Source organism: Punica granatum, chromosome 8, assembly GCF_007655135.1.
Source record: "Punica granatum isolate Tunisia-2019 chromosome 8, ASM765513v2, whole genome shotgun sequence".
Classification (NCBI taxonomy): domain Eukaryota; kingdom Viridiplantae; phylum Streptophyta; class Magnoliopsida; order Myrtales; family Lythraceae; genus Punica; species Punica granatum.
The window spans coordinates 10,143,636-10,170,160 of record NC_045134.1 but is presented as its reverse complement, the minus strand read 5'-3'; the positions used below and the strand labels follow the sequence as shown (position 1 = coordinate 10,170,160).

Sequence of the window (26,525 nt, the reverse complement as noted above, 5' to 3'; positions counted from 1 at the left end):
CCTGTAGCAAACTCCTGGCACTGAAGCAGCCCGGGTTGCCTTTTACGGCTCCATCGGTATTCAGTTTATGCCATCCATGGCAAGGTTTGGTCCATCCAACAAGCCTCCGTTCTCGCACCTTCTGCTGATGGCCAAAATCAGCTATAAAAATCAAGTTTGAGAAGTTGCTTGCCACTTTAAATATAATCCCTGCACCTGCTATAGGTATAAACAAAGTGAGGGTCAATTATCAATTTGTTCCGCCACTTTCAAATCAACCAACAGCCCACACCAAAGACGAGTGCCCAAGAAAGACCCTCGAGACCAGATTGTGAACTGGATGGGTTTCTTATCATCCATTGTTCACCATCATCCGAGAAAAATAGATGTTGCAAATTTCTCGGAACTAGCTGCTTCCAAATCATCTTCGCAGCATCGCAATCTCTAAGCACGTGGATGGTAGTCTCCAACCCTGTATGACAGATCGAACAGAGTCCATTCTCGCTGATACCTCTTTGGAACCTTAGCTCGTTGGTGAGGAGTCGACCATGTCCTACCAGCCATACGAAACCTGGCACCCGTTGTGGCCCCTTCCATCGCCATATTAGCTTGCATAAAAACCTCTCCTCTGCTAACAACCCATTGACAAGCAGCTCGTAAGTAGATTTAACAGAAAACCCACCCGTGGGTGACATCTTCCAAACTGCACGATCCGATCCTGGCTCCATGGCAGGTGGCGGGATTGGTGCAATGTGGAGGAGAGCTTGTTGAGGAATAAAATTAGCAAACATCTCCCAACGCCATCCAGAGTCATGATGAGCAAAAAAACATACAGGGAGACTACTTCATTCATGAGGAACCAAACCAGTAGCCACATCAAGTAAGCTTCCTTGTGGTGGTAAATAGTGATCCTTCCAGAAACTAAATAGACTGTCCGGAACCAATGGACCAACCAATTCCATGTGCTTTGTTATGCTACACATCGCATAATGAATTCCATAACCATGATCCCTTCGAGTTCCTATTGAAACTCGGGATGATAGCTGTAAGATCATCATATTTGTGTCGAAGAACTTGAGCCCACAGTGAGTTCTTATCATCGATTAAACCCCGACGGACCTTCGCAAGGAAAGCCTCATTGAATTCTCTGAGCCGTCTTATGCTTAGCCCACCTCGAGACTTGTCACAGTGTTCCGGTTGACAAGGTGCAGCTTCCTTTGTTCCGAGGTGTGTCCCCAAACGAAGTTACGACGTAATCATTCGACCTCATCGAGAATCCCATGAGGGATCTTAGTTGACTTCATTGTGAATGATGGTGTCGAGGTGAGAACAGATTTCACAAGTGTGACCCTACCTGCCATGGAAAGCGTTGCTGCTGACCAACTGATGACTTTTTTTTATAGTTAAAATAGTGGGCAATTGCAGCCTCCTGCCACGCAATGTCCGAACTCTCATATTCAGCCGCGAACATATCAGACAAACTGAATAATCAGCACAAGCACTGACTCCGTCAATGTAATACCATCAAATGCCTAATATAGCTTACGGAAGCTGGTGTCCTCCAAGCACAAACCAAAGAGCACACAACTAGCAATTGTTTTTTATAAATACACTAGAGGAGAATTGAACTTGAGATTTAGGATTACCAAACTACATTGGAGTAAACTTGGTAAGTAGTAGACCACTTCCTTTGGCGGGACCAACTAATGACTTGAACATAATAGAAATTGGATGATGTGGACTAAATGTGTATTATGGATGGCGGAGCTGAAGCTTATGTGTGGTGGTGCTCTGCTGGGGCTGTGGGCAACAGCTGGAAAGGAGAGAGGAAAATAGTCTTCTTTTTATTTTTTAACTCTCTTACGTCGGTCACACGATAAAACATATGAATTTAATACAATAAAATATAAATTTTAATAACTGATAAAGAGTACGGATGATTATTCCCAATGATTATCGGATCTAAAATTTTTTGATTATTAGTGAATATGGTTAATTGATTTTTCAAATGGAGAAAGCCATTATTTATTTAGATTTCTATTGAGTTTTGTTCCGAGTAATGGATTTTGGACCTTTTTTGCTTTTGGTCCAACCCCATACTCATTGATCCTATTCCGATGTAGCTAAACTGATTCATTTAAAACTCCAATTCAAATTTAGCATGCATATAGGAAATTGGTTGTGATTATCCTCCATTTATATTTCTTTGTTTATAAGAGACGTGCCAGTTGAGTTTAATAGGTGAAAGGATAATGAGAAATAAATAAATATGAAAAAGTTTCACTTATAAAATTAAAATCAGTCTATTGATTCCAATTCAAGACCTAATGGCAGTATATTAAGCTACCTTCTCATAGCAATTATAAACATATATATTAAGGGCACGAAGATGAATCAAAACCGCCATGTTGATCAGCCACCAGATGATTCTTTATTTTGTTTTTTCTTATGTTAAAAGATGGTTAGATTAGCTAAATGTTGCTTTCGCATAGGATAGCTGGCTCGCACATATTATATTAGATCATCAAACACCTAATTAAGCTATATATTATTGAAAATTAGGAGGTTCGGGACCAGAGAGTTCTGGCTTTCCCCTAGTTAGCAACTATAAGTTAATAATGTCTTTAGACGAAATCTTCACGTCGTCATCCTTTTACTTTGAAAATTTTCAGTACTGTAAATTGATTAAAAGATCCAAATAGATCTTTGCGGTTGAATGAGAATACCATATCATATTTTTTACTCCAAAATTTCAGTATTATAAATTTGAGACCTTCACCAAAAACTGTGGTAGCTTTATTCAGATAAATATCATCACTTTGGTACTTGACCCTCTAAGTGATCGACATATTAATTTTGAAGTTTTAACTTATGATCGATCAACTAAAGAGAAGTCTTATCTCGTCGCATTTTGATTAGGCCCCATCACACTCTTGGAGTGCTGTCTTTGGAATAGTGAGGCTTTAGTCATGTCCTGAGCACATATAAAGACTACTTGCGTAAGTACCAAGACTTTTTACGGTCTAACTTCCATACAGCAAATGCAGTCGTGGACTTACTAAAGATATACACACTAACAATTGTAGCAAAGTTGGATAGGGAGAAACTCGATCCTCATCAATTTTATAACCATCTCAAGTGAGGCAGTTCTCTTATCTTGATTATCAAAAGATGGATCATGGGTGAATGAGCCACAGCATCGCCAAAGTAATCAATAGTTCAACCGATCTGAACGAGATGGTAAGTCATTCCACTGATATAAAAATTGACACAGATGATGAGATCTCTAATTGGCCTCTGAATTAATTCAGAGGGCTAATGATTTTTCCCTTTCACAAAAATTTGATTCTGTGTCCCTTATATCCCAATCATTTTATTGCACCATAAATCCTTTTTTATAACCGAAATTTTTTTTAATCAGTATGGGGAATCAATTTGCCCATAGAGCAAAGAGAAAAAGCATTTCACACACAAAAAATGTGACGAGAAAAATCTATATTTTTTTTTAATGTGTGCTCTAGTATCCGGAAACTCAATGGACTCCACTAATCAGTTTGAGCTGTGTCTGCTCACTAAGAGGTAAAATTCTCATAATCATAGACTTTCTCCATTCATGCAAGATTCAAACCCGAGACCTTAAAAGAATAAGAGCCGAACTGTTTAAACCGACCCATATTGATAATTAAGAAAATCAATATTAAGATTGCTAAAATTAATCACAATTAATACAATTCTTTGTGTGATTGACCTGTTCATCCACTTGTTGCAATTTATTTGGAAATTTTCACGCTGCGAAGCTAGAAAGATAACAGCAAGGAACGTTTTTTGGGACTAGACTAGTGCTAATATTTCCTTGTCCACTTCTATGTCCCCGCCTCGAAGAGTGTAATTTTTCTATATGTTCCACCAAATTCAATGTACACATCTGCAATCTGATCAAAGGTGGTGATCTCTAGGTTTTTGAAGGCATGGGTTTCTTTGCCTCTTTATACCAAACCATAGCAAGCTTCTTGGCTAAGTTATTGTACCTCTGCTGGGGGATTTACATGAGCTCGATCATCGCGATGAAGCTGAGATAGAAGATTCTTCCTTTCTGACCGAGGCTTTGCACGTTAGGGATAGAGAGAATTTGCTAGAATGTCGCACACTAAATGGCGTGGATGTGCTCTTATTTATAAGAGATGGAATACAACATATATAGAAAGATATCAAAGATTACACAATATCATAATATTAAATATTCTTCGATATTCCTAATTGATTATCTACAATATCATATCCCTTGATTATGTCTCATACTCTCCCAAAGCGCAATGGAAGAGACCACACGTTGGGCTTGAAATTGATTTGAGCGAGTGCAATGTGAATACCCTTCATAAGAACACCGTTGAGTTGATGAGTTGCCACCCGATGATTTGGATTAGAAATGTCTTGGAAAAGTTGCCTTTAATAGTCAACTCTGATTCTCCCCCGTTTCCAAAGACGATGAACTCCAGTGAGAGGAGATGAAGAAGATACCAGAGTGTTGGCCAACACTCCGGGATGAAGCTGAGCAGCATAAGGAGCACGACATAGCATCATCTCGACAATATAGGGGTCTAGAGATATGAAGTCGAGGCTGACAAAGGAGAGCTTCGATCTCGGTGACAGAGAAAGAAAAAGTAGCAGATCAAAAGGGAATGAAAGGTTTAGAGGGAGAAACTAGCATATTGAAAATTTGTGAGCTCTGGCAAGGAGAGACTAGTGAAGACGAGGTCATATGGCCGGGGTTGGGGCTTGAGACAACCATGAATTTGAGGAAGGTCGGGTCCACCAATAGTAGCAGAAAAGATAACTGTCGAGATTTGAGGCGGAAGAAATGAGAGAGATTCCACGAACAAGTCCGAGTAGAGAAGGGAAGAAAAAAAATCTCGCAATCGGGCAACTCAAATTCGGGACTGACTACCGTTTTGGTAGGACAAAAGAGTTCAAGGTATTCTTATTGGAAAGCAGGAGATAAAGAGAATCTGTAGGGAGGAGAGATTTATTTCAAACAAACTAAATAGGTGAGGAAAGATTGGGAAGAGGTAGAAAAAAAATGAATTGGCTGCAAAATTGAGGTTGCCGGGCGCACCCGATCATGGCCGGACGCATCGGAAAACGTATTTAGCAGAAGCTTTAATCAGTAGCAGTAGCAGGATCGTCCCACTCTGATACTCTAAGAGATAGATAGAATTTGTTAGAATGTCACGCACTAAATGGCGTGGATATGTTCTTGTTTATAGTAGATGGAGTACAACATATATAAAAAGAAATCAAAGATTACACCATATCATAATATTAAATATTCTTCAATATCCCTAATTCATTCTTTACAATATCGATGTCCCTTGATTCTCTCTCATAGCACGAGATACTAGTCCGTGTTCCTGCCAAAGAGTCTATTGAGCTGAAGAGTGTTTCCAAATCCTGGTACGGATATATTAAAAGTACGTACTTCATAGAATCACACTCCCAGCGCTGAAGATCTCGACATGGATTTATAACTGTAAAAGACACTTGTAACATTTTTTATTCCGATGGTTGGATCACTCGTTTCAACTATTGGTTTCTCTCATTCGATTTTGAGGGTCAGAGTCCAATGACCAGTGTCCACAATCTGGATGGAGGAGTTCGTCAAGACCATCACTGATCGCTATCGATGCATTCGGATGTGGTCTGGTAAGACTGAATATGGCATCCTTAGCGCTGGTCACTGATTAGTTCTCATGTTGATAATGAAGTGGACTGCCCGGCCTGACAATCTCTCATGGTTGTTCATTTGCAATCCTGTGACAAGGATGTATAAGGTATTACCTTCTCACGATTCGATGCCTGTGAGAGCTTGCTACTGGACATAATATATGACTCTTTGGTCGATAAATGGTAAGTTGCAGGGTTAGTAATAACCAAAACATCAGGAGAAATTTCACAAATAATTAGGTGCCTCATCTTCAAGTTGAATAAAGAGGAAGATGAATTTTCCGCGTGGAAGGAGATAAAGATAAACATCCCTCAAGCTTTTCTTCCTCGGTTAGAGATTCGTTCAAGTGTTTTTGCAAGAGGAAAAGTACATATCTTGATGGAAAAATACATCCACGGTGAACGCGCGGCACTCGTCAATGCTCTCTTTAGACATTGCAACCGATGAGTTCAACTATATAACTCACTTCCCAAAGTTCCGCCAGTTGAGAGGGCGAGATATTCAGGTCGCTTCAGGGAGGATGTGCTACACATTGTACTGTCTGTCAGATAAGAAGTACGAGATATGGGTCCTAAGAGAGTTTGATGATCCCTCCTGGATTAATTTTCGAAAAATTGAACTTTCTTCAACTTATAGTCTCTTGCCCGACAACTACGGGGGTCCGGAGTTACAAATTACCACTTTGGTGGCGCATATCATTGGAGTATTGGATGAGGACCGAAAGCTGTTCATGAGATGTGGGAAGGATATGATGTTTGTAATGATATGATCTGTACGAAGTGGGAAAGAGCCCCAGTGGGCCTTGAGGGCCACAAAAGGCTTGATGTCTAATTATTCACTGGGTGTAAAAGTGTATATTACCTTTTACACGGGAACAACCTAGTAAGCTGGAAGTGATATATTTACACCAATCTTCAGTATTTTCAGCCTCTAGTGATGCAATCCCTCATTTGTTCATGTTCTGGAGCCCGGATTTAGTATCGCGAATCCGGCTCAGTTCTGCCCGTAGCTGAATGGAGAGAATCTAGCCGTGGCCTCAAATTTCTTCCGGTCTTTCTAGCATGACTCGAAGTCAGAATAACACGTATTAGTACTTTCAGTTCAAGTGTTTAGTATTTCAATTCAAATATCTAGTACTTTTAGTATTCATGATGAGTACAAGTGTTTAATACTTTAACTTTCAGTTCAAGTTTTTAGGTGGAGTTTGGTAACGAAGCGATGATTCTACTTAACTTCATCGGATGAAGACAAAAGTAATTGGTGAAATTTATTATTAAAAAATTAGTTGTAATAATGGTTAAGAAAAATTATGTTGGAGAATTTATTATCAAATTGACGAAGAAGAAAAAAAAAAGAAGCAATTATTGCGTTGCTAAATTGATGAAAAAGTAACGAATAGTTTAGTATTTTAATTTAAGTGCCTAATATTTGATATTATTCATCACAAAGAGTAAAAGTACTAAATACATGAACTAATATACAAAGTGTATCATCATAACTTGATGATGTGATATTAGAATTTCTTATTTCTTTAATATGAGAGGATGCGTGCAAATTCTAGAAATATTTGTAATTTTATCTTTCAATTTTCAACATCTTCTCCTAAATTAGACTACCTTCTTCTCGTCACCACTCCAATTCAGTGCTCATGAGCTTTGGGAAGGGCGAACGTAAGGCTCCCGAGCCCTGGATTAGACAACTTCTCCTGAGGACTCGCAAGCCCTGGGATGAGTGACCATGGGCTCACGAAGTTGGTTAACTCCGACGCGCCTTAGGTAGAGGATATTTTCGAGTTTCTTGTTTTCAAATTTATTTATTTTCTTGGTTTCCCAAAAATAGGTAACTAGAGAGCATTCCCAGTCTTGAGCCTTGCACTCGGAAAATTGGTCATCGTCTAATTATATTAGTCTAGATATTGCCATCTTGTTGTACGAGTACTTGGTTGGAGTGGGTGATATTGTTTGGGACTTGATATGTCTTGCAGTGTGATCGCGTGAGAAAGTCGATTTTTCTTTATGAGCGGCTCCGAAACCAAAAATAGACAAAGAGAGTCAAATTGGGGGTTGATGATCCAATTTGACCCTCAATGCTTAAGCCGAAATAAGATTGAGAGCGATAATTCAGTTTGCGCGTTGCTCTTTTTATCTTTCTAGGTCCTTCCTTGCCAATGGGAGTTGCTCCTTCAATACTTGGGAGTCATTTCTTTCTACGCCAAGGGATAAGTATTCATCCATCATCAGGGTCTCACCTCACTAATTTTATTTTATTTTTGGTGCTAAAACGGAGCGTAAGCCCAGAAAAAATAATTAAAAAACCTACAAATTACATAGTCAAGGTGTAGAGAACTCAATAATATCACCAAACAGCAGCGTTCCGATCCCTGTCGAGGGATGTTGGTGCATGTAATTCACAAGCGGCAAGTGAAAGCTATAAGCAATACGCATGATAACTATAGAATACTAGGCTAAGAATAGACATAAATTTGCCAGGACTCATGGTAAGACATTGTATCTAGTTGCTCAATTTTTTGTCGGTAACATAAAATTTTCCTTATTTTTGTTATTTTTCTTCTCTCTTTTCCGATTTCTATTGAACACATCCCACCAAATGATTATCATTTTTGTCAGTACAACAGCAAATGAAACCATTTGAATTCTTCTTTGAATAACTTAATTAATTAATAGAGAAAAAGTTTGACATAATTGCTCCAGATAATACCTAGCTAACAATGTCAAGGCTCTTGGCCGGTTGCAAATGAAAATGAAGCCACTTGTCTCTCTAACAATTTCCATTCATTAACCACGAAGACGTGGCAATGGTAACTGAACTTTCAGTTAATGGACTTTACCTGTAACCGTAAAAATTTAAAACTCATTGGAAATACTCGTATTCGGTGCTAAACGAATATATGAACAAGAATTAATGTTAACTAATAAGCTGAAAATACCTTATGATCTCATTAGAGGAAGAAAGAAAAAATCAGTTTCCACTTATTACATCGAACGAAATCAAAATTTCATGGCAACAAAATTTCGACATTTCCAAAGTTACATCCAGTGCATCGATTATACCAATGTTTTAATCTCCGTTCCCCTGTTTTTTTCGTTTCTACCGTTTCTCTTGAATTGGTCTTCTTCCTACTGTCAGACAAAAACACAACAGAAGGAAACAACAGAAGAATATTATTGAGAATAAGGAAAAAAAACAAAAAAAAAAGTACAGTTGTTCCATTGAAGCTATCTCTCTTCTCTGTCTTGATTTCAGTAAATCAAAAGAACATACGGCAAAAAGTTTGAGCATATTGTGCGTGTTTTCTCTCAAACTCGAGGATAGGATGCCACGCCCTTCATTCGAAGGTAACTTGCAGATACGCAGTTCATAATGTCCATCGAATTTCTTCTGGTTTGACGGGTCATTTTGTGTAATTTCAGGTGATCCTCCCATGCCATCTGTGCAGATGGAGACATCGTCCAAGCACCATTCGTCGGCCTTACTCTTCTTTCTCGGGGGAGCCATCGTGCTACTTATACTGTTGATCCTTCTACTCTTATACTGGAAGATAATAAGACCGTCCAAATTAATGAACATGGTCAGAAGACCCCTAAAGCAACCAGGTATCCGCTGAGATCTTCCGGATTTCATAGAAATCGTCATATTGGCTATTTTGTAATTCATGCCGAGCCGCTAAAGAATCTCGGCACTTGCATCTGTTGCAGGGCCAAAAGACTTATTCAGTGGAAATCTCCGAACAATAAGCTACTTCGACTTCCACACATTGAAGAAGGCAACTAAAAACTTCCATCCTAGTAATCTTCTCGGAGTTGGGGGATTCGGCCCTGTTTATCGGGTATGTTAGAAGAACTTTTTGTCAAGTTGTTGAAGCTCGATTTCGCCCCAAACCGTTTATCTTACTGGAGCTCTGGCTCTAATTGTTATAACATGTAAAATGATCAATTGTTTAATTGATCTAAGAATATATAATGTTAATCAATGTGTGATTATATATATTATTTGAAACTTCGGTAGATGAGAATAATCGAGAGTACAAAACCGAGCATGCGTCGGTGTTTTGTTTATCCTCCATCTGTTCGAAACTCGGCTAATAGGTTACATTACTATATGCTAATGGCAGGGGAAGTTAGATGATGGAAGGTTGATTGCGGTGAAGAAACTGTCACTCGAGAAATCTCAACAGGGAGAGTCAGAGTTTCTATCCGAGGTGAGGATGATCACGAGCATCCAGCACAAGAATCTCGTTCGCCTACTAGGGTGCTGCTCTGACGGGCCACAGCGGCTCCTTGTGTACGAGTACATGAAAAACCGAAGCTTAGAGCTCATAGTATATGGTACTTTTGCCTCTATTCTTCATCGAAAAATAAAACCATAGAGAAAGTAATGAAATTTAGTGATTTTTATATGTTTCTCTTTGTTATATGAAACAGGGAAGAGTGACCAATTCCTGAACTGGAGCACTCGGTTTCAGATAATCACTGGAATTGCGAGAGGATTGCAGTACTTGCACGAGGATTCTCACTTCAGGATTGTCCACAGGGACATCAAGGCGAGCAACATTCTTCTAGATGAGAAATTCCAGCCTAGGATCGGTGATTTTGGGCTCGCAAGATTCTTCCCCGAGGATCAGGCCTACCTCAGCACTGCATTTGCTGGAACACTGTAATAAGTCTCTCAGTTGATCATGAAGTATTTGTTAATCCCGATTACTGTTTTTTGTAGGCTTATAAATTATGTTATGTTATCAACTGAAAACAGTTCTTTTCCGAATGTAAAAACAGAGGTTATACAGCTCCAGAGTATGCTATTAGGGGAGAATTATCGGAGAAGGCCGATATTTATAGCTTTGGAGTCCTCGTGCTTGAGATCATTAGCTGCAGAAAGAACACTGATCTCACTTTACCATCAGAAATGCAGTACCTTCCCGAATATGTAAGTTCATTCATCCATCACCACATTCAATTTGTGAGATTCGGAGTGGACTGCTGCCTACACGTCCTGTTGTTGTAACTTTTTCCTCTCACGATATATATACAGGCATGGAAACTCTACGAGAGATCGAGTATTTTCGATCTGATAGACCCACGGTTACAGGAAGACGGATATGTTGAGAGGGATGTCCTGCAGGCGATTCATGTGGCCCTTTTATGCCTTCAGCCCCATGCAAACCTCAGGCCTCCGATGTCAGAGATAGTCGCGATGCTGACCTTTCGAGTAGAGATGGAGGTGAGACCGATCAAACCAGCGTTTATGGACCGAAGGAGGAATAAAAGGGATGAAAATTTCTCTTGTGACACGATCTCCGTGGTTCTCTCTTCCCCTCAGCAGAGCGACTCGCCTTCTGTAGTACATGCAAATAAGGTAGGGTGATTCCAGGCAACTCTTTGCCGGAAAACTTTTTTTGTCTTAGGAAGGGAGACAGAGGGAGGAACGGTTGATCTAATCACCGATTTGAATGCTCCATTATTTCATTGCTTTGATGTAGGATTTCAATAGCTTGTAGAATCTATTGTCTCCATTAGTACATTCTTCCAAAGATAAATTCTTACCTAGATGCGAAAGGGACTTCAGCATACCGAAAACCGGGACGGAATGTTACATGTGAATCATGTGATTGTGAAGAGGAAACCGGCATCATTTGCATAAAACTCATGCCACACATGGAAGAAAACCCGACAAACAATGTAGAAGTATGTGACATATACGCATACATTAGAGACTTCACCATCAGTAAATCCGTGATTTGATTGGTTACTCGAAGATGCGAAAGACTCCGGCGCACATATAGTGTAGAAGACATGAACGAGAAAAATATAAGATGAGATTAACTCGTATATTTGGTGTGCAACTCACGATTATGTTAACTCCACAACACTTATTTCTTTTATATTTTTCTCGAATTTCAATTGAAACTAGCACGTATCACCTTAATACGTTAGTATTGTTAGGACCACGAAATTCGGATCCGAACTACGAGTAATTCACGTGTGTTTTGTCGATGAAGAGACTTGATTCACAGCCCACGTTTAGCCTTGAACACCTGCACAAATGGGAGATCGGTGGTGGTGCATGTTTTTCCTCTTCGACGCTCAAGTCAGTATAAGCCATGAATATGGAAAAAAAAAAAAGAGAATTATTGATCAAGCCTAGAAATATATAAAGTGCATGTATTTATAGAGGATTTAAAGATAGATTATGTTACCATCATGATGAGGTACTTGGTATATTTTCGTATTTCATACATCGATATATTAGGAAGCGTATCCTGTAATTATGAGAAATTCCATAGTATAACTCAGACTGACAATATGGGTCTCGCTGGGAGGGCTGGACATGTATCGTGAATGATCGGCTTGGGCCTCGTTGGCCCTTGCCCGGGTTGCTGGGCCTTTTGGAACGCATCAAATCGGAGCCCAAAATCATGTCCCAACAAGTATCACCTAATATTTACTCGACATGAACAGGGAAGGATTTAAATGAGGAGATATCTGACAACATCTGGCCTGAGAGAGGCGGAAAGCCTTCTTAATGAAGCCTCAACTGTCTTGTCCGGCAAAGACATCAGCTCTTCCTCTGCAACTTGTCCCTTTTATCTCTCTGTGCCTGTCTGTCACAACAACTAACCTAACTAAGGGTAGCAGAGGATTCAAAGCACTACCACATGCCATCATTCATAAAATCAAAAGAGATGAACAGAGAGACCAAACATCGTTCACTAGGAAAATCCATGCCCCCATGATATTGTCTGTCGGGTCAAAGCAAACCTCATGCCTTTTCTTTCTTTATTTTTTCACCTAGGCTGCCTCTTTTCTTATCACTCCAGTGAAAAAGTACCGCATCTTAGAGGGACTATTCGTCAATAATGAAGTCATCATTCTCAGTTCATTAGTTTCGCCCTGACCTTTCAATGAAATGCCTTTTCTTTCCGGAAGTCCGATGCTATATGAGGCGAATTACATAAATGATATGTTCTTCAGTGAAATGATATTCTTGGACATAGAAATCTTACGCTCCGTTGGGTTTCGCAGTTAAAATCACAAAAATTTTAATTTTAACTTTAACTCAACACACTACACAATCATTTGTCATTTTCCACAATCAAAATCAAAGTTACTTTAACTTTGAAATCAGATGCACCATTATAGTCCCTTGATTTTGAAACGCGTATCACGTGAAACATCATAGACTCTTATCATTTCAGAAGAAATGAGTTTTTACATTGGTGAAATGCTGAATTTTCGGTTATTTGATTAGACGAGAACTCCAGAACGAATGACTATCCTTTTATTTTTTTTGTTGTCAATTAGGAGTAGGATAGCTTAAGCATACTTTTTGGGATACTTCTATCAGCCGCAGTTACCTACCATGACATATATGCATCAGTTATTGTCAATTCGTCGCACTCCCCAACCCGGCCACTACACCATACAAAGCACCAAAAAGGCTCTTATTCTACATTTATTATGTTCGTTTCGGTTGTGTTTTTCTTATTCTACTTGTACAAGTCAGGACCGGTTCACCCGTGAAGGGAATCGAAATCTTAGAATCATGATAGGATTGCGTCCAAAGTCATATAATCGTAGAATCGGTATGATTCTACCAATCCTACATTAGGCTCATAACTAAAAATTGGACCAAACCCAATCTAGTTGTTCGACTCATAGAGCAGCCTGACTGGATTTTTTTTTCATCTTCTATTGATGGACTAATGAATGGAGAATCGAATTCTGACTTCTAAACTCTGTTAAAGTCTTAAAGAAAGAAAAGACTCTAGTCTTAGCTTTTCCCATTGCTCAAATCTTGCATTCTCCTGTTGAAATTGCCTTCATCCCCCGCTCAAATCGTCGATTGTAATCGTCGTCCTTCCTCCTTTGGTTGAAATCGTCGATTGTAATCGTCGTCCTTCGAGCACCGTTGTGTGCTGCTATCTACTTCGAGCTCTCCGATGTTGCTCTGTTGTCCGTTGATGATGTTAGTGTTAGCAATGAAGATTTGGATGACATTAGATATGTTTGTTCATTAACTTTTTATTTATATTTCAAGACTTTGAGTTATGAATTGTGATTTAGTTTCTATATATATGTTGTTTTTTAATTACAGGTAAAATCTTACGATTCACGATTCGATTTTACGATTCACGATTCCTCGATTATCGACCGATTATAATTAGAATCGTGATTCTGACGACCTTGTACATTGTTGATGCATCGCCTTGACTAGTGTCGAAATATAAAAAGAAGGGAGAAATCCTACATCAATCAAACAAGCAAATATAGGTGGATTTATATGAGATTGAAGTACCACACTTGCTAACTGATCTTTTAAGTGGAAATAGACCTAAACCCGTATAAGTCCAATGAAAATTCAATATGGTATCAGAGCTTAGCTTACGCATGTACTTGCCTACGAGCGCATACGCACCAACACCATCCCAAGCCTAGTATGTCCGATAGTAGCCAAAAGAGTGTCTCGTGTTAATCCCCCATCCAAGCACGGAAGATGAGCCCAGCTCTAGGTTAATTATTGAGGACGGGTGTTTAAGGGCGCATGACAACGAGTAGACAAATGAAAAAGAAAAGGTCACACGTTGCACGTGAAGGCATGTGTTGAAATATAAAAAATATGGAGAAATCCCACATCGATCAAATAAGCAAATATATGTGGGTTTATGTAAGACTGGAGTACCACCACTTACTAGCTTGACTTTTTAAATGAAAATGGATCCAAACTCGTATAAGCCCAATGAAAATTCAATAACTAGCTTAACTGCGCATCTAGAAAAACCATCCGATTAATAATAATGCACCCATCTTTTCGGGGATGACCAGAATGATTAAAAGCACCATCAGAGCCCCAGCAGCATGGTAGACCAAGAGGTAGGCCTGGCAATTCGTGTCGTGTCGTGTTTATACGTGTCGTGTCTAATCGGGTTCGTGTCATCAAAGTCATAACCCGTACACGACACGATTATTAAACGGGTCAGGTTTTGGAAACACGAACACGACCTGTTTATATCCGTGTCAACCCGGATACGACATGTTTAAACCTGTTTATCGAAACGTGTCATAATAGATACGTGTTCGTACACAACACGATTATAACCGGTTACCCGACACGTTAACACGACCCGTTTATCCAATCAACTCGATTACACGGACACGTTAACACGACCCGTTTATTCGACACGTTAACACGACCCGTTTATTCGACACATTAACACGATTACGACCTGTTTATTCCGAACAGAAATTTCTAAAAAGTTAACCATGCTCATTTCATTCATAGAAATGGATCATAATCTAGAAAGTACAAATATCATGAAATGTAAGTTTAGTCTTAGAATAGATCACAATAACTTATAATAGCATCATATCATTAATTCTTCCAAAGTAGGTAGCATTGTTCAGCTGCTCACGGTGAATGAAGTTACCCAAGAAGTGCTAAATACAGAGCTGAATCTTAATATGCTGGTCAACTCCTTCCACAAGCTGGTGCCAGAACCCCATATACGAGCCAACACGAATCGAGATGAAGGAAATTATGCCACAATGTCAAAAGAAACTGATTGAAAAGACTGCCCCCTCTCCTGATTGGTGGATGTTATATCTGGAGATCATGCAGTGAAAGTCCATTCGATGTCACAGAGTCAAGTTTACAGAACTTACCACCAGCTAATCCACCTAATAAGAGTCCCTCAAACGAACTACTGATGCTGTAATTAGAATTGGGTGCCCACTTCTGCTTTCCATAACTAGTTATGTCCTTAAGAGCTTCATAAAACATGACCTGCAAAGGCCACCAAAGGCAACAATTTAAGTAAATGCATGAGGGCTCATGAGCCAATGGAGGACCAGCTAGGTGTATAATCTTATCGATACCTTAATGGAAGAAGATTATTCTTCACTCAAGATTATAAAATAAATCAACCTCTCAGTCACTAAAACTGAATGTATCCTTACTCTTTGAGTTAGAAGGCAATAATCACACTTATACTATGGAAAAAGCAACTGCACAAAGTCAAGTATGAGAAATGGAAGGTGTGTTGTAGTACCATCAAACCAGCAAAAGGCACATCCCTAGCAAGTGTGGACAGGTATCTACCAAAGCAATCAAATGGAAATTATCAGTCATTTTGAAGATCAAGGAGAAATGATAACACAATAATCAGTTCAACTTAGGACAGCGAGGGAGCAACATAAGCAGATTTATCAAGATAAGAGTGACCGTTCCTTCTAACGTCAAGGATGACTTTTTGTTATGGTCATCTTTCCAGAACAGTAAAATAGTCACACGAAACATGAATCGTGAGAATGGGAAAATATGAGTCTGTTAACATTCCCTCTACATATAACTTCTCTCTAATTTTTTTTTCTCTTGAGATAACTCCAACAATGGTTGCAACCTAACCCCCAGAAAAACTGAACATAGCGAATTGCAGCACATACCCAGCAAATAATCCTCGTAATCCCTGTTCCATCCAGAATGAACGCCTAGCATGAAACATTCCAGTATAATACCCATACATTTGCCCACCAGGTTTTACTGGTGCATTATCTTTTAAGGCAAGAGGACTCCAAGGAGCTGCCGTACCTTGAACCTGCATTCGCTGCTTCATCACTTCACATGGAACATATTTCTGCATTTCAAGTAATCGTTAATCAATTACCAGAGCAACTAAATGGTCCAGGCATGAGAAATTTCTACATTTCAAGTAATGATTAATCAATTACCAGAACAACTAAAGGGTCCAAGCAGGAGAGATTTCTACATTTCAGCAAGATTCAATATAATCTGGTGTTTACAAATACATAGTTGCGTAATCAATTACCAAAACCACTCATCGTAATTGTGTCACTATGTGTCGCATCAATTATCCTCTCTCTAGCAATTACCTCACGAATAAAATCAACATACCAACACAGTGTTATCACCTATCTGCGATTGAGCCGGGGTCGAGGTCGAGGTCGACTTCGTCTGAAGTCTCGATGCTGTCGCAACTTCTGAATAGTTAGAGAAGGCTTGAGGTCGACGGCTCGAGGGTCGCGGGGTGGCAGTCGCGGTCGCGGGGTCGAGGTCGTTGCGCCGAGGTCGCGGGGTGGAGCCGGGTTCGAGGTCGACTTCGTCTGAGGTCGAGGACCGAACCAACGTTGCTTTGTCTGAGGCTCTGAGGTCGGGGAGAGGGCTCGAGTCGACGTTCACGGGGTAGCGGTCACGGGGGTTCGAGGTCGCAGGGTTGAGCAGAACGGCGAAGCGGATCATGGACGCTTGGACGGTGGAGCGGTGGAGGATTCTTCTGCTGACAGAGGTGGAGCCGTGGAGGGCCTGGACTCTGGAGGCGGAACCAAAGGAGGAAGGGTTACGGGGTAGGAATTTAGGGTTACAACTACAGTATAGAAACAGGAAGTCAGGAACGGGAAGGCAAGAATGAAGAACCGCAGGAGGAATTTCAAAATTAGGGTTAATGGAAGGGTATATTGGTAAATTCAGTTAGATAAACGGGTTAACGGGTTACACGATTAAGTAACACGATTAAACACGTCTAAATAAATAGGTTTAATCGTGTCTAATCGGGTTATGCGGGTTCAACCCGTTAAGACACGTTTATTAATCGTGTCTAAACGGGTTGAACCCGTTTAGACCGAATATCAAAAAACCTCAACCCGAACCTGTTTAACTTCGTGTCGTATCCATGTCGTGTTATCGTGTCGTGTCAAATATTGCCGGCCCTACCAAGAGGAAGGGTCTTAACCATAAGTGGCATTCTGGGCTTTTGTTTTGTTTTCGCGATAGAGAAGAAGAGCCACAAAGCTAATGCACACATGAATTTGGGGTCAGAGAGGAGTCTGTTCTGTTGTATTGCTTTAATGGAGGATGGTGTCTTTTTTCTCTTTTTTTTTTCCACTCTTCCCTAAGTTCACATTCTGTTTTGCATTGTTTGACATGACCAATGGTATTCAAAGCATTTAATGAGGTTGTTGAAGGGTTTCTGATCAAATAGATGTTGATGTCTCAAGATTTTCTTCTTCTTCTTTTTTTTTCCTGCTTTTTACTGTAAAATCCTCAATAATATCAACACTAATTAATGTTCCTGCATTATATACCTCCATGTATTATTGTATATATCTTCCTCCATATATCACATGCAATAAACCACATCTCTGCATTCCTTTTGCACCTCTCCCTTACTCTCTCTCTCTGGTCCCTTTCCAAAAGCAAATAATTTCTTTTCTCCCTTGTGGGTCTCCTTTTCCCTTGTGGGATTGATTTGAACATTCTCGTCGACATACTCTTACGATACATGCACACGTATATGTTACTTGTCTTCGGTCGGTGAGATGAGATTAGTTCTCTACATTTTTCTGCTCTTTTTGGTTTGGTTGTTGTCCTGTTTTGTCCTGTCCGACGCCGTGGCGAAAAAGGCCTTCTTGCCCTCCATTGGCGGTGCCATGGGGAGCTCAACCGAGTCGATGGAGACAGCTTCTAAGTGCAAGTACAGGAAGTTCCATTTCTGTAACTTCAAGTACACAGAGAAGAACAACACAGCCTTGGAGGAGGACAAGAGATTCGTGCCCACCGGTCCAAACCCTTTGCACAACAGGTAGGCCGCCGCATCTGTTCGAGGAAATGTAATGGAATTGTCGTGAAAAATACATCGGATTTCTTTGAGTGGAGAGGCCATTTTAAGATACTTCCATGCTGGCGTACCGGGCAAAGACATTAGAATTATGAAGAGATGCTTATAGACTATTCTGTAGAAGATATTGAAGCCGCCTGTGACTATGCTGATGTAGTTGCATGAGAATAACGGGGCACCCGTCTCTCCGTCTCATTTGAGCTGCGATCTGATTTTGTTCTTGGAATATTGCATCTTGTAACTTTATGTAAATGATTAAGAATTTTTCTTTTTAGCCATTAATCTGTTCATGTTCTTATTGCCGTAAGCGGGGAAGGAGGTTGCTCTGCATTGCCTGGTTGCGGAAAATAGGGAAAAACTTTTCTTGTAATGCTGTTCACCTTTTCCTAGGAAACATGGAAAACGGAAAAATGTGTCGGGTAGAATTCTTAAAAAGGTTTTCACTTTTTCATCAATGAAAACGCTAAAATCCGTTTTCCAAGCCCGACCAATCAAGAATTATATGTCAATAATCGAATGCCAACAGTCCTCTAAATCAAACTTCCCGGATACTTGGAGCGTAAAGTCGTGTCGAACTCGAAATCATTTTCTCATGATTTCGGAACAAATCAAGAACTCACTTGTCATGCTCATGCAAACATATGGAAAGTCGGCCAATGCAGCTTTATGTGATTGACCCATAAGGAGTTTCACTTTTGTGGCTCTGATGCTGTGGTTCCTTGTCGCTTGCTTGTTGACTTGTTTTGTCAATTTTGACTTTTCGTAAGAAAAACCATTTCGGGAAAAATAAAATGAGAGATCAAAATATAGGAGGAAATAGCATTTTTGATAAAGAGATATGCCAATTTATCCGATCAATTCCTACGAATTTTCTGCCGACACACTCACAAGTGGCAATCCTATAATTTCAACATAAAACAGGGGCATTTATAATTGCTGAGAGGTTCGGCAGTTCGGAGGATGAAAAAGTCGTAGGAAATAGCATTTTTGATAAAATATAATTGGCTCTGGAAGCACAGTCCGTTAAAGGGAGCCTGAGTGGATTTGATTTCCTGATTCTCAAAATTGAATTGAATTTTCCTTATTTTTGTTGAGGTGTCAGACTGTCGGAAGAGGAATTGAATGAATGCTGCTTTAATTTACTGAGGGCATGAGTTAAATTTTCTGCTCTATGGCCAGTCATGGCATTCAATTCAAAAGCAAGTTCCCTCTGTCCATGGCAGACAGAGGAATTCCCCATAAGGTACAGTACAATGACTAGATGTGCCTGGTTTTATTTTATAGACAAACTATTATGCCACTTTAATGGTGGATCGATGATAATGACACGGTTCCTATTCCGCCTCGAAATGTAGAGTTTATAATGTACGACCGGATATCGGTACAAGGCAAGACTTTGATACGTGGTTACCTTGACAAGGCACGTTCACAACATTTTTGGGCACAAACTTGTTGTTCACATCGGCTTGGGGAGTCCTATTATCGAACTAGCTCATAATGAGCTTAAGATATTTTATCGGTGTCGTCTATAGGTGACCTCACACATGAGTTCAAAGCCTAAAGTACTTACCTCGAATGGAAAGTAAATTAGATCATCTTCTTTAATTTTGGTTTGACTTATTTATCCCATTTTTTTATGTTGTAATTCCATCATTGTATACATTCTCTTCGTTTAATGAAGTATATTTCCTCATTGATTGTCTACTTTCATTGAGTGAGTCTCTTTCATGCATAGTCCTTCCACAAAAGACATTACCAAAAGAATCCATTTAAGATTTTAAAGGAGAAAAGGCTTTTCAGTTTTCTCTTTTTATAAAGGGGTCGAAAATTGCCTTTCTCCCTTCATCAAAATTCGACAACATGATCGATTGCCTTCCCACTGGAGTTCTACTTGAAAGACAAGAAGACTACTTTGTAGTTATGCTATATTAATTTCTTATTAGAAATAGACATAGCTGTTAAGTGGCATCCAAAGGGACACACTTTTATGAGTATTTTACATCAATTTATAGGTCCAAACAACTTGAGAAAGGTAGAGCCAGAAAAGAGAGGGAAATTAGAGAAACAACATCAAATTTGTAGATCTAAACAAAATACAAAGTATGACATTTTTTTGTGTGAATCATGGTATCCGAAAGCGCAATTGAGATTCGACTAATGCAGTCACAGCGAAGGATCAAGGATTAATGGTAAGATTAGTGGGCCAGATTTTGAGGTCCAAACAAGCCCAATACATGGGGACAAGGGTCCTCAGGCCCAAAAAAGTCTAAGGAATGAGGATAAACCCATGAAAGAATTCTATAAATCGGGGTTCTCTCTAGCTTTCTATCCTTCGCCAGAGCACCACCGCAAAGAGGCCTCGATCTTGTGATTTCATTGAGAGTCCAAAACCACTACGCTACTAAATGATATCAACATGATGCATTGCAGGAGGATTATTGGAGGAGAAGAGCTGTCAAAGCCTGATCAATCACCAAAAGAATTGCCAAAGACTTCACCAGCGTTGCCGTGTCAAAAGTGACCGCCTCTAGCACTAGAATGATTGTCGAATCATTTGAACTTTCAAATAGCTTTTGTATACATTACTCAGTAGGAGGCATGTCAATATAATGCAATGATAGAAAATAGCTATAGGTAAAAGAATTTTCTAGTTCCTGCTACCTAAGTAAACAAAAATAAAATAAAATCAAATCAAATGGGATGGAGCATGCTTGCTTAGTAAAGTGCAAGTCCATCTAATCCACCAGTAAGAAAGTCACTCTGGTTTCCTAATTACCAATAGAATTTTTCCTAACTCCTACTTCTCACATAAATAAAAAGAAAAAATTCAAATAAGTTGGTATGCTTTTTATTTAAATGTGGTACTATTACTGTATTCCAATTTAGCATAATGAAATTGTGATGGTTTCTTACGTTATTTTGTATCATATTCTAAGCCATTCTCATACTTAAGAAAACAAAGAGAGAATCTGACAAGCCAAATGGTCAATTGACCAGAGTTAATTTCGACCATTAGGTTAAATTGACATGTCCCCTAATAAGCAAAGCAAACTTCCCGCTTACTTTGAATTTCTTTTTTATTTACATGAGATGCAGGAACTAGGAAAATTCTACTGGTAACTAGGTTACTAGAGCTACTTCTCACTTTTGAACTAGATTGACTTGCCCCTATTAAACAAGGTGTGGTCCATCCCACCCACTTTAGAAGCAAAAATTAGGAAAAAATTCTACCGATAGCTAGAGTACTATAGTTACTTCCCACCACTAGATTAAATTGATCTGGCACTAGTAAGTAAGGCAAGCTCCAACCATCGATTGAGGATTATCTGCTATGGTATGATGTGATAGAATGAACTTTTTGGAACTAGGTAGTTCATAATTTTCAAAGAGTACTTGTAGAAATCCAACTCTATATGTACTTATAGTTGCATGGCTAAATAAAATCCTTTAAAAAAATTACATGGCTAAATGTTACGACCCAAATCCGTGCGTGACTAGCCATATTCAATGATGTCATTATCACAAGATACGAAACCAATTAAAAATTCAAATGATTCGAGCACTAAATATTGAAAAAATAATAAATCCATTTTTTTTCTATTTTTAAGTAAGACTAATTAAAAATACACTTAGAAGCAAATACACCTAGAATTTTAAAAAATCACATCATAGAAAGGGATCAATATTTTTGTAATAATTAACAGAGGAAAAAGTTAATGATTTTATGAAAAAATTTGGTATATCTGAGAATAAATTAAAAATTTGTGATTTTATGGAAAAAAAATGTCAGCTCAGATTCCGTTTACCACGTTATCACATGTTAACGGTCACATCAGCAAATTTAACGGAGCTGTTGACATTTTGGTAGATGTAAGAATAGAGCAAAAATTTGTAAATTTACAAGTCAAAATAAAAATTTCATAGATCTAGAAATTTAAAACAAGTACAATATATGTATGTTTACGCTATTAACCCTATTTTATATATGTCACATGTACATTATAATTTTAAAAATTAAAAGCTTAAAAAGCTTTTGAAAAGATTTTTTTTCAAAATGTTTTATTTAGGAAGGGTTAATTACACTAGTAGTTCAAAAAGTTTTAATAATGTATCAGATTGGTCCAAAATTTTTTTTTTGCTACTTGATAGTACAAAATGGTTCAAAATTGTAACATGATAGTACAAACCGTCATCTCGCCATTGACGCCGTCAAGCCGTCCTTTACAAGATTGTAAATTTTACACCATCATATAACTTACGTAAAACATTTTGTACTATTAAGTTACACTTTCAAAATATTTTGCACCATTATGTAACGTCTCACAAAAATCGGTTTTGCACTATCAGCGTCGGCTTGACGGCGTCAATGGCGAGATGACGATTTGTACTATCATGTTACAATTTTGAAACATTTTATACCATCAAATAGCAAAAAAAAACTTTTTGGACCAACCTGATACATTATTAAAACTTTTTGAACCACCAGTGTAATTTACCATATTTATAAATGCATAGGTGGTAGAAATAAAAGAAATTGCTTTAATATATTTTTTAAAATTGATATTTTATTAGCATATAGTTGCAGAAGATAGAGAATGGGTTGAGAAGAGGAGAGAGGCAAATATGTAAAAAAGAAAAAAAAAATTTGGGGTTCAGTTATCATTTTTCAAAAGATAATTATACACATACCGCTTTATAATTGGATTGGTGGCCCCACATCATGTATGCAATTAGATGGAATCTGTAATGGTCAATGGATGGCGTGCCAGATTTGATACACAATAGGAGAGTTAAAATTGCTCATGTTAAAAGTGAAAATTCGTATAAAAAACTGGGATAAAACTGAAAACTTATATATATATATTGTGTATTTTACCGTTTATTTTTCGAGTTTGGAGAATAGGAAGTGAAAGGACGTTTGGTTTCAGAGTTAATGTTAAGTAACTTTGATTTTGATTTTGGTTTTGATTTTGATTATAAAAAAAGACAAATGAGATGATATTATAAATTTGACTTGAAAAACGTATATTTTTGTTGTGTAATGGATAGAGTTAAAATTAAAATTATAATTTTAAAATCTGATTATAAAATCAAACAGACCATAAATTTTGCGGGCAACACAGAGAGTCAAGACTCAAAACCATTACGCTCGTCGAGAAGTGCCCGACACCGAAACACTCGCTCTTCTGTCTGTTTCCGGGCGCGATCACTCTCATTCTCTCCGTCTGCTGGAGAATTCCATTCCATCTCTCCGAATCAACGATGAAGACAAGCCTCTTCTCGAGCATACTGAGCCGCAGGTACTGACCCTCGTCCCTAAACCCCTGAAAACTCCCCCTTCCCACCCTCCTCAGCGCGAGGGTTCTGAGCTACGATAATCTCTTTTCGGCTTAATCATGGTTTTGGCCACCCTTCAAAACTTTGCCCTTTCAAAGCATCCTTATGGCGTTTCTTCTCTGAAAGAAAGGAATAATGTGGGGGGGAAATGGCAATGGTGGAGGTGTTGGGAGAAGGGAAATCTTGTTGGGTTCGTTTGCTTCTTCGTTGTAGGTACTTGGAGCTATTGAGGACTAGTTTGGTTGTATTGCTCTCGATTCCTCTGGCGTTGTGGCTTTATGAGATGGGAAAGTTGTCGACATTTTAAATGTGGCATAAGCTGAAACAAATATGAAGTTTCTGTGCCTAATATTTCCCCGGAAAGGTCGACATTTGAATGGGCAATGTGATGTATGCTTTGCTCCATGGGTTTTGTTTGGTCCTGCCATACGTTCAGTGATATGCCATATAACTATGGAAAATTTCTTGTGTTGTTCATGACAACAGGATTAGTCTGGCAGAGATCTTTGTTCCCTGTAATGTGGGACATTTAAGAGATGCCTTGGGTGGTCATGCTTGCATGCGAAATGCTGCCTATTCCACTGGGGGGCAGAACTTTGCTGCAACAGGTACTGAATTCCCTTACCAAGCACTCCTGACCTTCCCATTTTCGTGTACGTCGTGAGTTTTAGTACAAAATGATTTGCCCCTTTGTCCCTTCTATTGTTTGGTTGATGCCCTTATTTGGAACTTGCAGGAAGTATCATGGATCGAATTTTTGCTCCTTACACTGTCTACAAGGGCAAGGCTGCACTGTCTCTCACCCCTGTCCTTCCTACTTTCACCAAACTAGAAGTATGGTCCTCCTTTTTTATGTTAATATATTTGCATTTGTTCATATAAAAAATGCTGCCATAACTTTGGGATTTCATTTGAGTGCTCTTTAAATTGTTTTCTATGTAGTCTGGTAATGGTCTTAGAGTCGATCGCCGTGGTAATATGATGATGAAGTTCTGGCCTGCTATTGGTGAGCGCAAGTATGATTGGGAAAAAAGACAGGTGAATAACTTAAGTCTGCTCTGTATTGTATTGAACTATTAGTTATTCCTGTCAGCTGATCAATATCATTTTTCTACCAGCAATAATAGACATGTTCATTTTTGTCAACTGTGTATAATTAAGTTTAATGTAAATAAAGTCTTATCCAAAAGAAAAAAAAGAGTAAATAAAGCGAGCATTTTATTTAGGTCAAGCTTTGTTTGATGCACTTTAGAGGGTTTTCTGTGAAGCATGGAATTTGTTTGATCTTCTGCAGCTGTTTGCTTTGTCAGCAACTGAGATTGGGGCTTTTATAAGTTTGGGTCCCACAGATTCATGCGAGTTCTTCCACGATCCTTCGATGAAGACAAGGTTAAAATGTTCTTTCTTTAGCTGTTTCTTTTTTTTTGCCCTCATTTTGTGAAATGATAATTTGATGTGGCATCTAATTGTTCTAAATAATAAACTCAATAAGTATATTTCACGTTTAAATGCTCCGGTTATCATTCTCTACATATTTCTTAAGCACATATAGTTGGGTTGGTTATTTGAGTTAATCTTTACTTATCTTCAGTTTGACTCCCAACTTCTGAATTTGAAGTTTTCATATTAACGAGGAGATAATGCTGATGCAGCAATGCAGGTCAAGTCAGGAAGAGTTTATCAATAAAGCCGCACCAAGATGGAAGTGGCTACTTTATCTCTCTAAGTAATCCCTCAGCCTTCCGAAATTTGTCTATTTTGATTATTAGCCTTATTCTTGTCCACAATCTCAAATTCAGCTCCCAAAGAAGGTATGACACGCTATATTGACCTAGGAACTGAACTGGCATATATTGTAAAGAGGTTCAAAGGCGTAGTCGTAGCTTAGCTATGTCGTAAGCTGTGGATTTTCCTTGCAGTTACTTAGCTATCCCTGGCATTTGATATTCGCTGATATGTGTTATTGTCAACTTCCTTTTAAGAATGTTACATTTGGTTCATCTGATCTCTATGCAACATCCTTCAGGTGTGGTCAACAACTTGTTGAAGAGCATGGATCGTATTACAGTTCCTGTTACAACTGCTGAATTTGCGGTCATGAAGACAGCTTGCAGTGTATGTCTGGGGTTTTACCCTTTTTGTGCCTGTTCTTATCTTCCTTCCTTTTCTGGATTTCGCATATCTGAATTCCATGAATTTTGACAACGGAAGAGCAGTTTCTGATCTCTTAAGTCTCTGCTTTCTGTAAATTTTGTTAATGAAAGAATAGCTTATTAATAGGATGTCGCAATGCCAGAACTTAAATTTGTTATATCGAGTACAAGCGGACTTCATACAATGATTCGATTCGATTAACTTATTTGTTCCCAATATGGCATAATATTGTAGACTATGTAAACTTCAATCTGTAAGATGCAAATCATGTTGAGTCTGAACTTGTCTTTCTTATATGCAGTTTGCATTGCCTCACATCATGGGGTGGGACCGTTACACCAGTCATCAGAGGCCAAGGGTCGGGGAGAACCCCTCGAAGGTTAATCCACAGATGTTGGACTCGGAGTGGGACAGGTGAAAGTGTGTAGAAATTCCAGCTCACTTGACAGTGGAGAGAGAGACTTGTGATGGTTAAATGTGCTGGTTGAAATGGTTTTTGTGGTGGATGATCAGTAGTTACATATAATCAATGGAGATCTGGTTTTGGACGTCGGAATGTTCACTACTCTACACTACACTCCTTTTCGGAGCTCTGGATGATCAGTACTTATATATAACAATGGCGAGCTGGTTTTGGAGTTCCGAATGTTCATTAAACTCCTATCCATTTCCCGTTCTTACGCAAAG

At 38.9% G+C, this 26,525-nt stretch overlaps 3 protein-coding genes across 3 annotated transcripts; 2 read left to right on the top strand and 1 right to left on the bottom strand.

The window, feature by feature from the left end:
* The first annotated feature begins 8,900 nt into the window (after positions 1 to 8,900).
* Positions 8,901 to 11,267, top strand: LOC116187467 (putative receptor-like protein kinase At4g00960). The gene is made up of 7 exons (XM_031516167.1): positions 8,901 to 9,057; positions 9,133 to 9,315; positions 9,418 to 9,548; positions 9,834 to 10,047; positions 10,144 to 10,375; positions 10,495 to 10,645; positions 10,751 to 11,267. Exons 1-7 carry the CDS (start codon positions 9,036 to 9,038, stop codon positions 11,081 to 11,083), a joined length of 1,266 nt encoding a protein of 421 aa, XP_031372027.1. The 5' UTR covers positions 8,901 to 9,035; the 3' UTR covers positions 11,084 to 11,267.
* Positions 11,268 to 15,115: 3,848 nt separating this feature from the next.
* LOC116189470 (mitochondrial glycine transporter-like) lies at positions 15,116 to 16,278 on the bottom strand. The gene is made up of 3 exons (XM_031519143.1): positions 16,159 to 16,278; positions 15,765 to 15,810; positions 15,116 to 15,499 (listed from the first exon to the last, which is right to left on the bottom strand). The coding sequence occupies exons 1-3, from the start codon at positions 16,236 to 16,238 to the stop codon at positions 15,314 to 15,316; spliced, it is 312 nt and encodes a 103-aa protein (XP_031375003.1). The 5' UTR covers positions 16,239 to 16,278; the 3' UTR covers positions 15,116 to 15,313.
* A 7,184-nt stretch (positions 16,279 to 23,462) lies between these two features.
* Positions 23,463 to 26,495, top strand: LOC116187635 (single-stranded DNA-binding protein WHY2, mitochondrial). Its single transcript, XM_031516491.1, has 8 exons — positions 23,463 to 23,647; positions 24,171 to 24,292; positions 24,421 to 24,518; positions 24,627 to 24,722; positions 24,979 to 25,073; positions 25,337 to 25,410; positions 25,711 to 25,799; positions 26,140 to 26,495. Exons 1-8 carry the CDS (start codon positions 23,610 to 23,612, stop codon positions 26,254 to 26,256), a joined length of 729 nt encoding a protein of 242 aa, XP_031372351.1. The 5' UTR covers positions 23,463 to 23,609; the 3' UTR covers positions 26,257 to 26,495.
* Positions 26,496 to 26,525: the final 30 nt, after the last annotated feature.

What these genes read in the sequence shown, in the direction of transcription:
- LOC116187467 (XM_031516167.1), top strand. Translation starts at nt 9,036, where the DNA reads ATGCCACGCCCTTCATTCGAAG. An exon ending in AAGACCCCTAAAGCAACCAG is followed by an intron (nt 9,316 to 9,417) that starts GTATCCGCTGAG and finishes CATCTGTTGCAG; the next exon opens with GGCCAAAAGACTTATTCAGT. An exon ending in GATTCGGCCCTGTTTATCGG is followed by an intron (nt 9,549 to 9,833) that starts GTATGTTAGAAG and finishes TGCTAATGGCAG; the next exon opens with GGGAAGTTAGATGATGGAAG.
- LOC116189470 (XM_031519143.1), bottom strand. Translation starts at nt 16,238, where the DNA reads ATGTATGGGTATTATACTGGAATGTTTCATGCTAGGCGTTCATTCTGG. An exon ending in TTACGAGGATTATTTGCTGG is followed by an intron (nt 15,811 to 16,158) that starts GTATGTGCTGCA and finishes TTGCTTTGGTAG; the next exon opens with ATACCTGTCCACACTTGCTA. An exon ending in TGCCTTTTGCTGGTTTGATG is followed by an intron (nt 15,500 to 15,764) that starts GTACTACAACAC and finishes TGGCCTTTGCAG; the next exon opens with GTCATGTTTTATGAAGCTCT.
- LOC116187635 (XM_031516491.1), top strand. Translation starts at nt 23,610, where the DNA reads ATGAAGACAAGCCTCTTCTCGAGCATACTGAGCCGCAG. An exon ending in TCGAGCATACTGAGCCGCAG is followed by an intron (nt 23,648 to 24,170) that starts GTACTGACCCTC and finishes TCATGACAACAG; the next exon opens with GATTAGTCTGGCAGAGATCT. An exon ending in TCATGAAGACAGCTTGCAGT is followed by an intron (nt 25,800 to 26,139) that starts GTATGTCTGGGG and finishes TCTTATATGCAG; the next exon opens with TTTGCATTGCCTCACATCAT.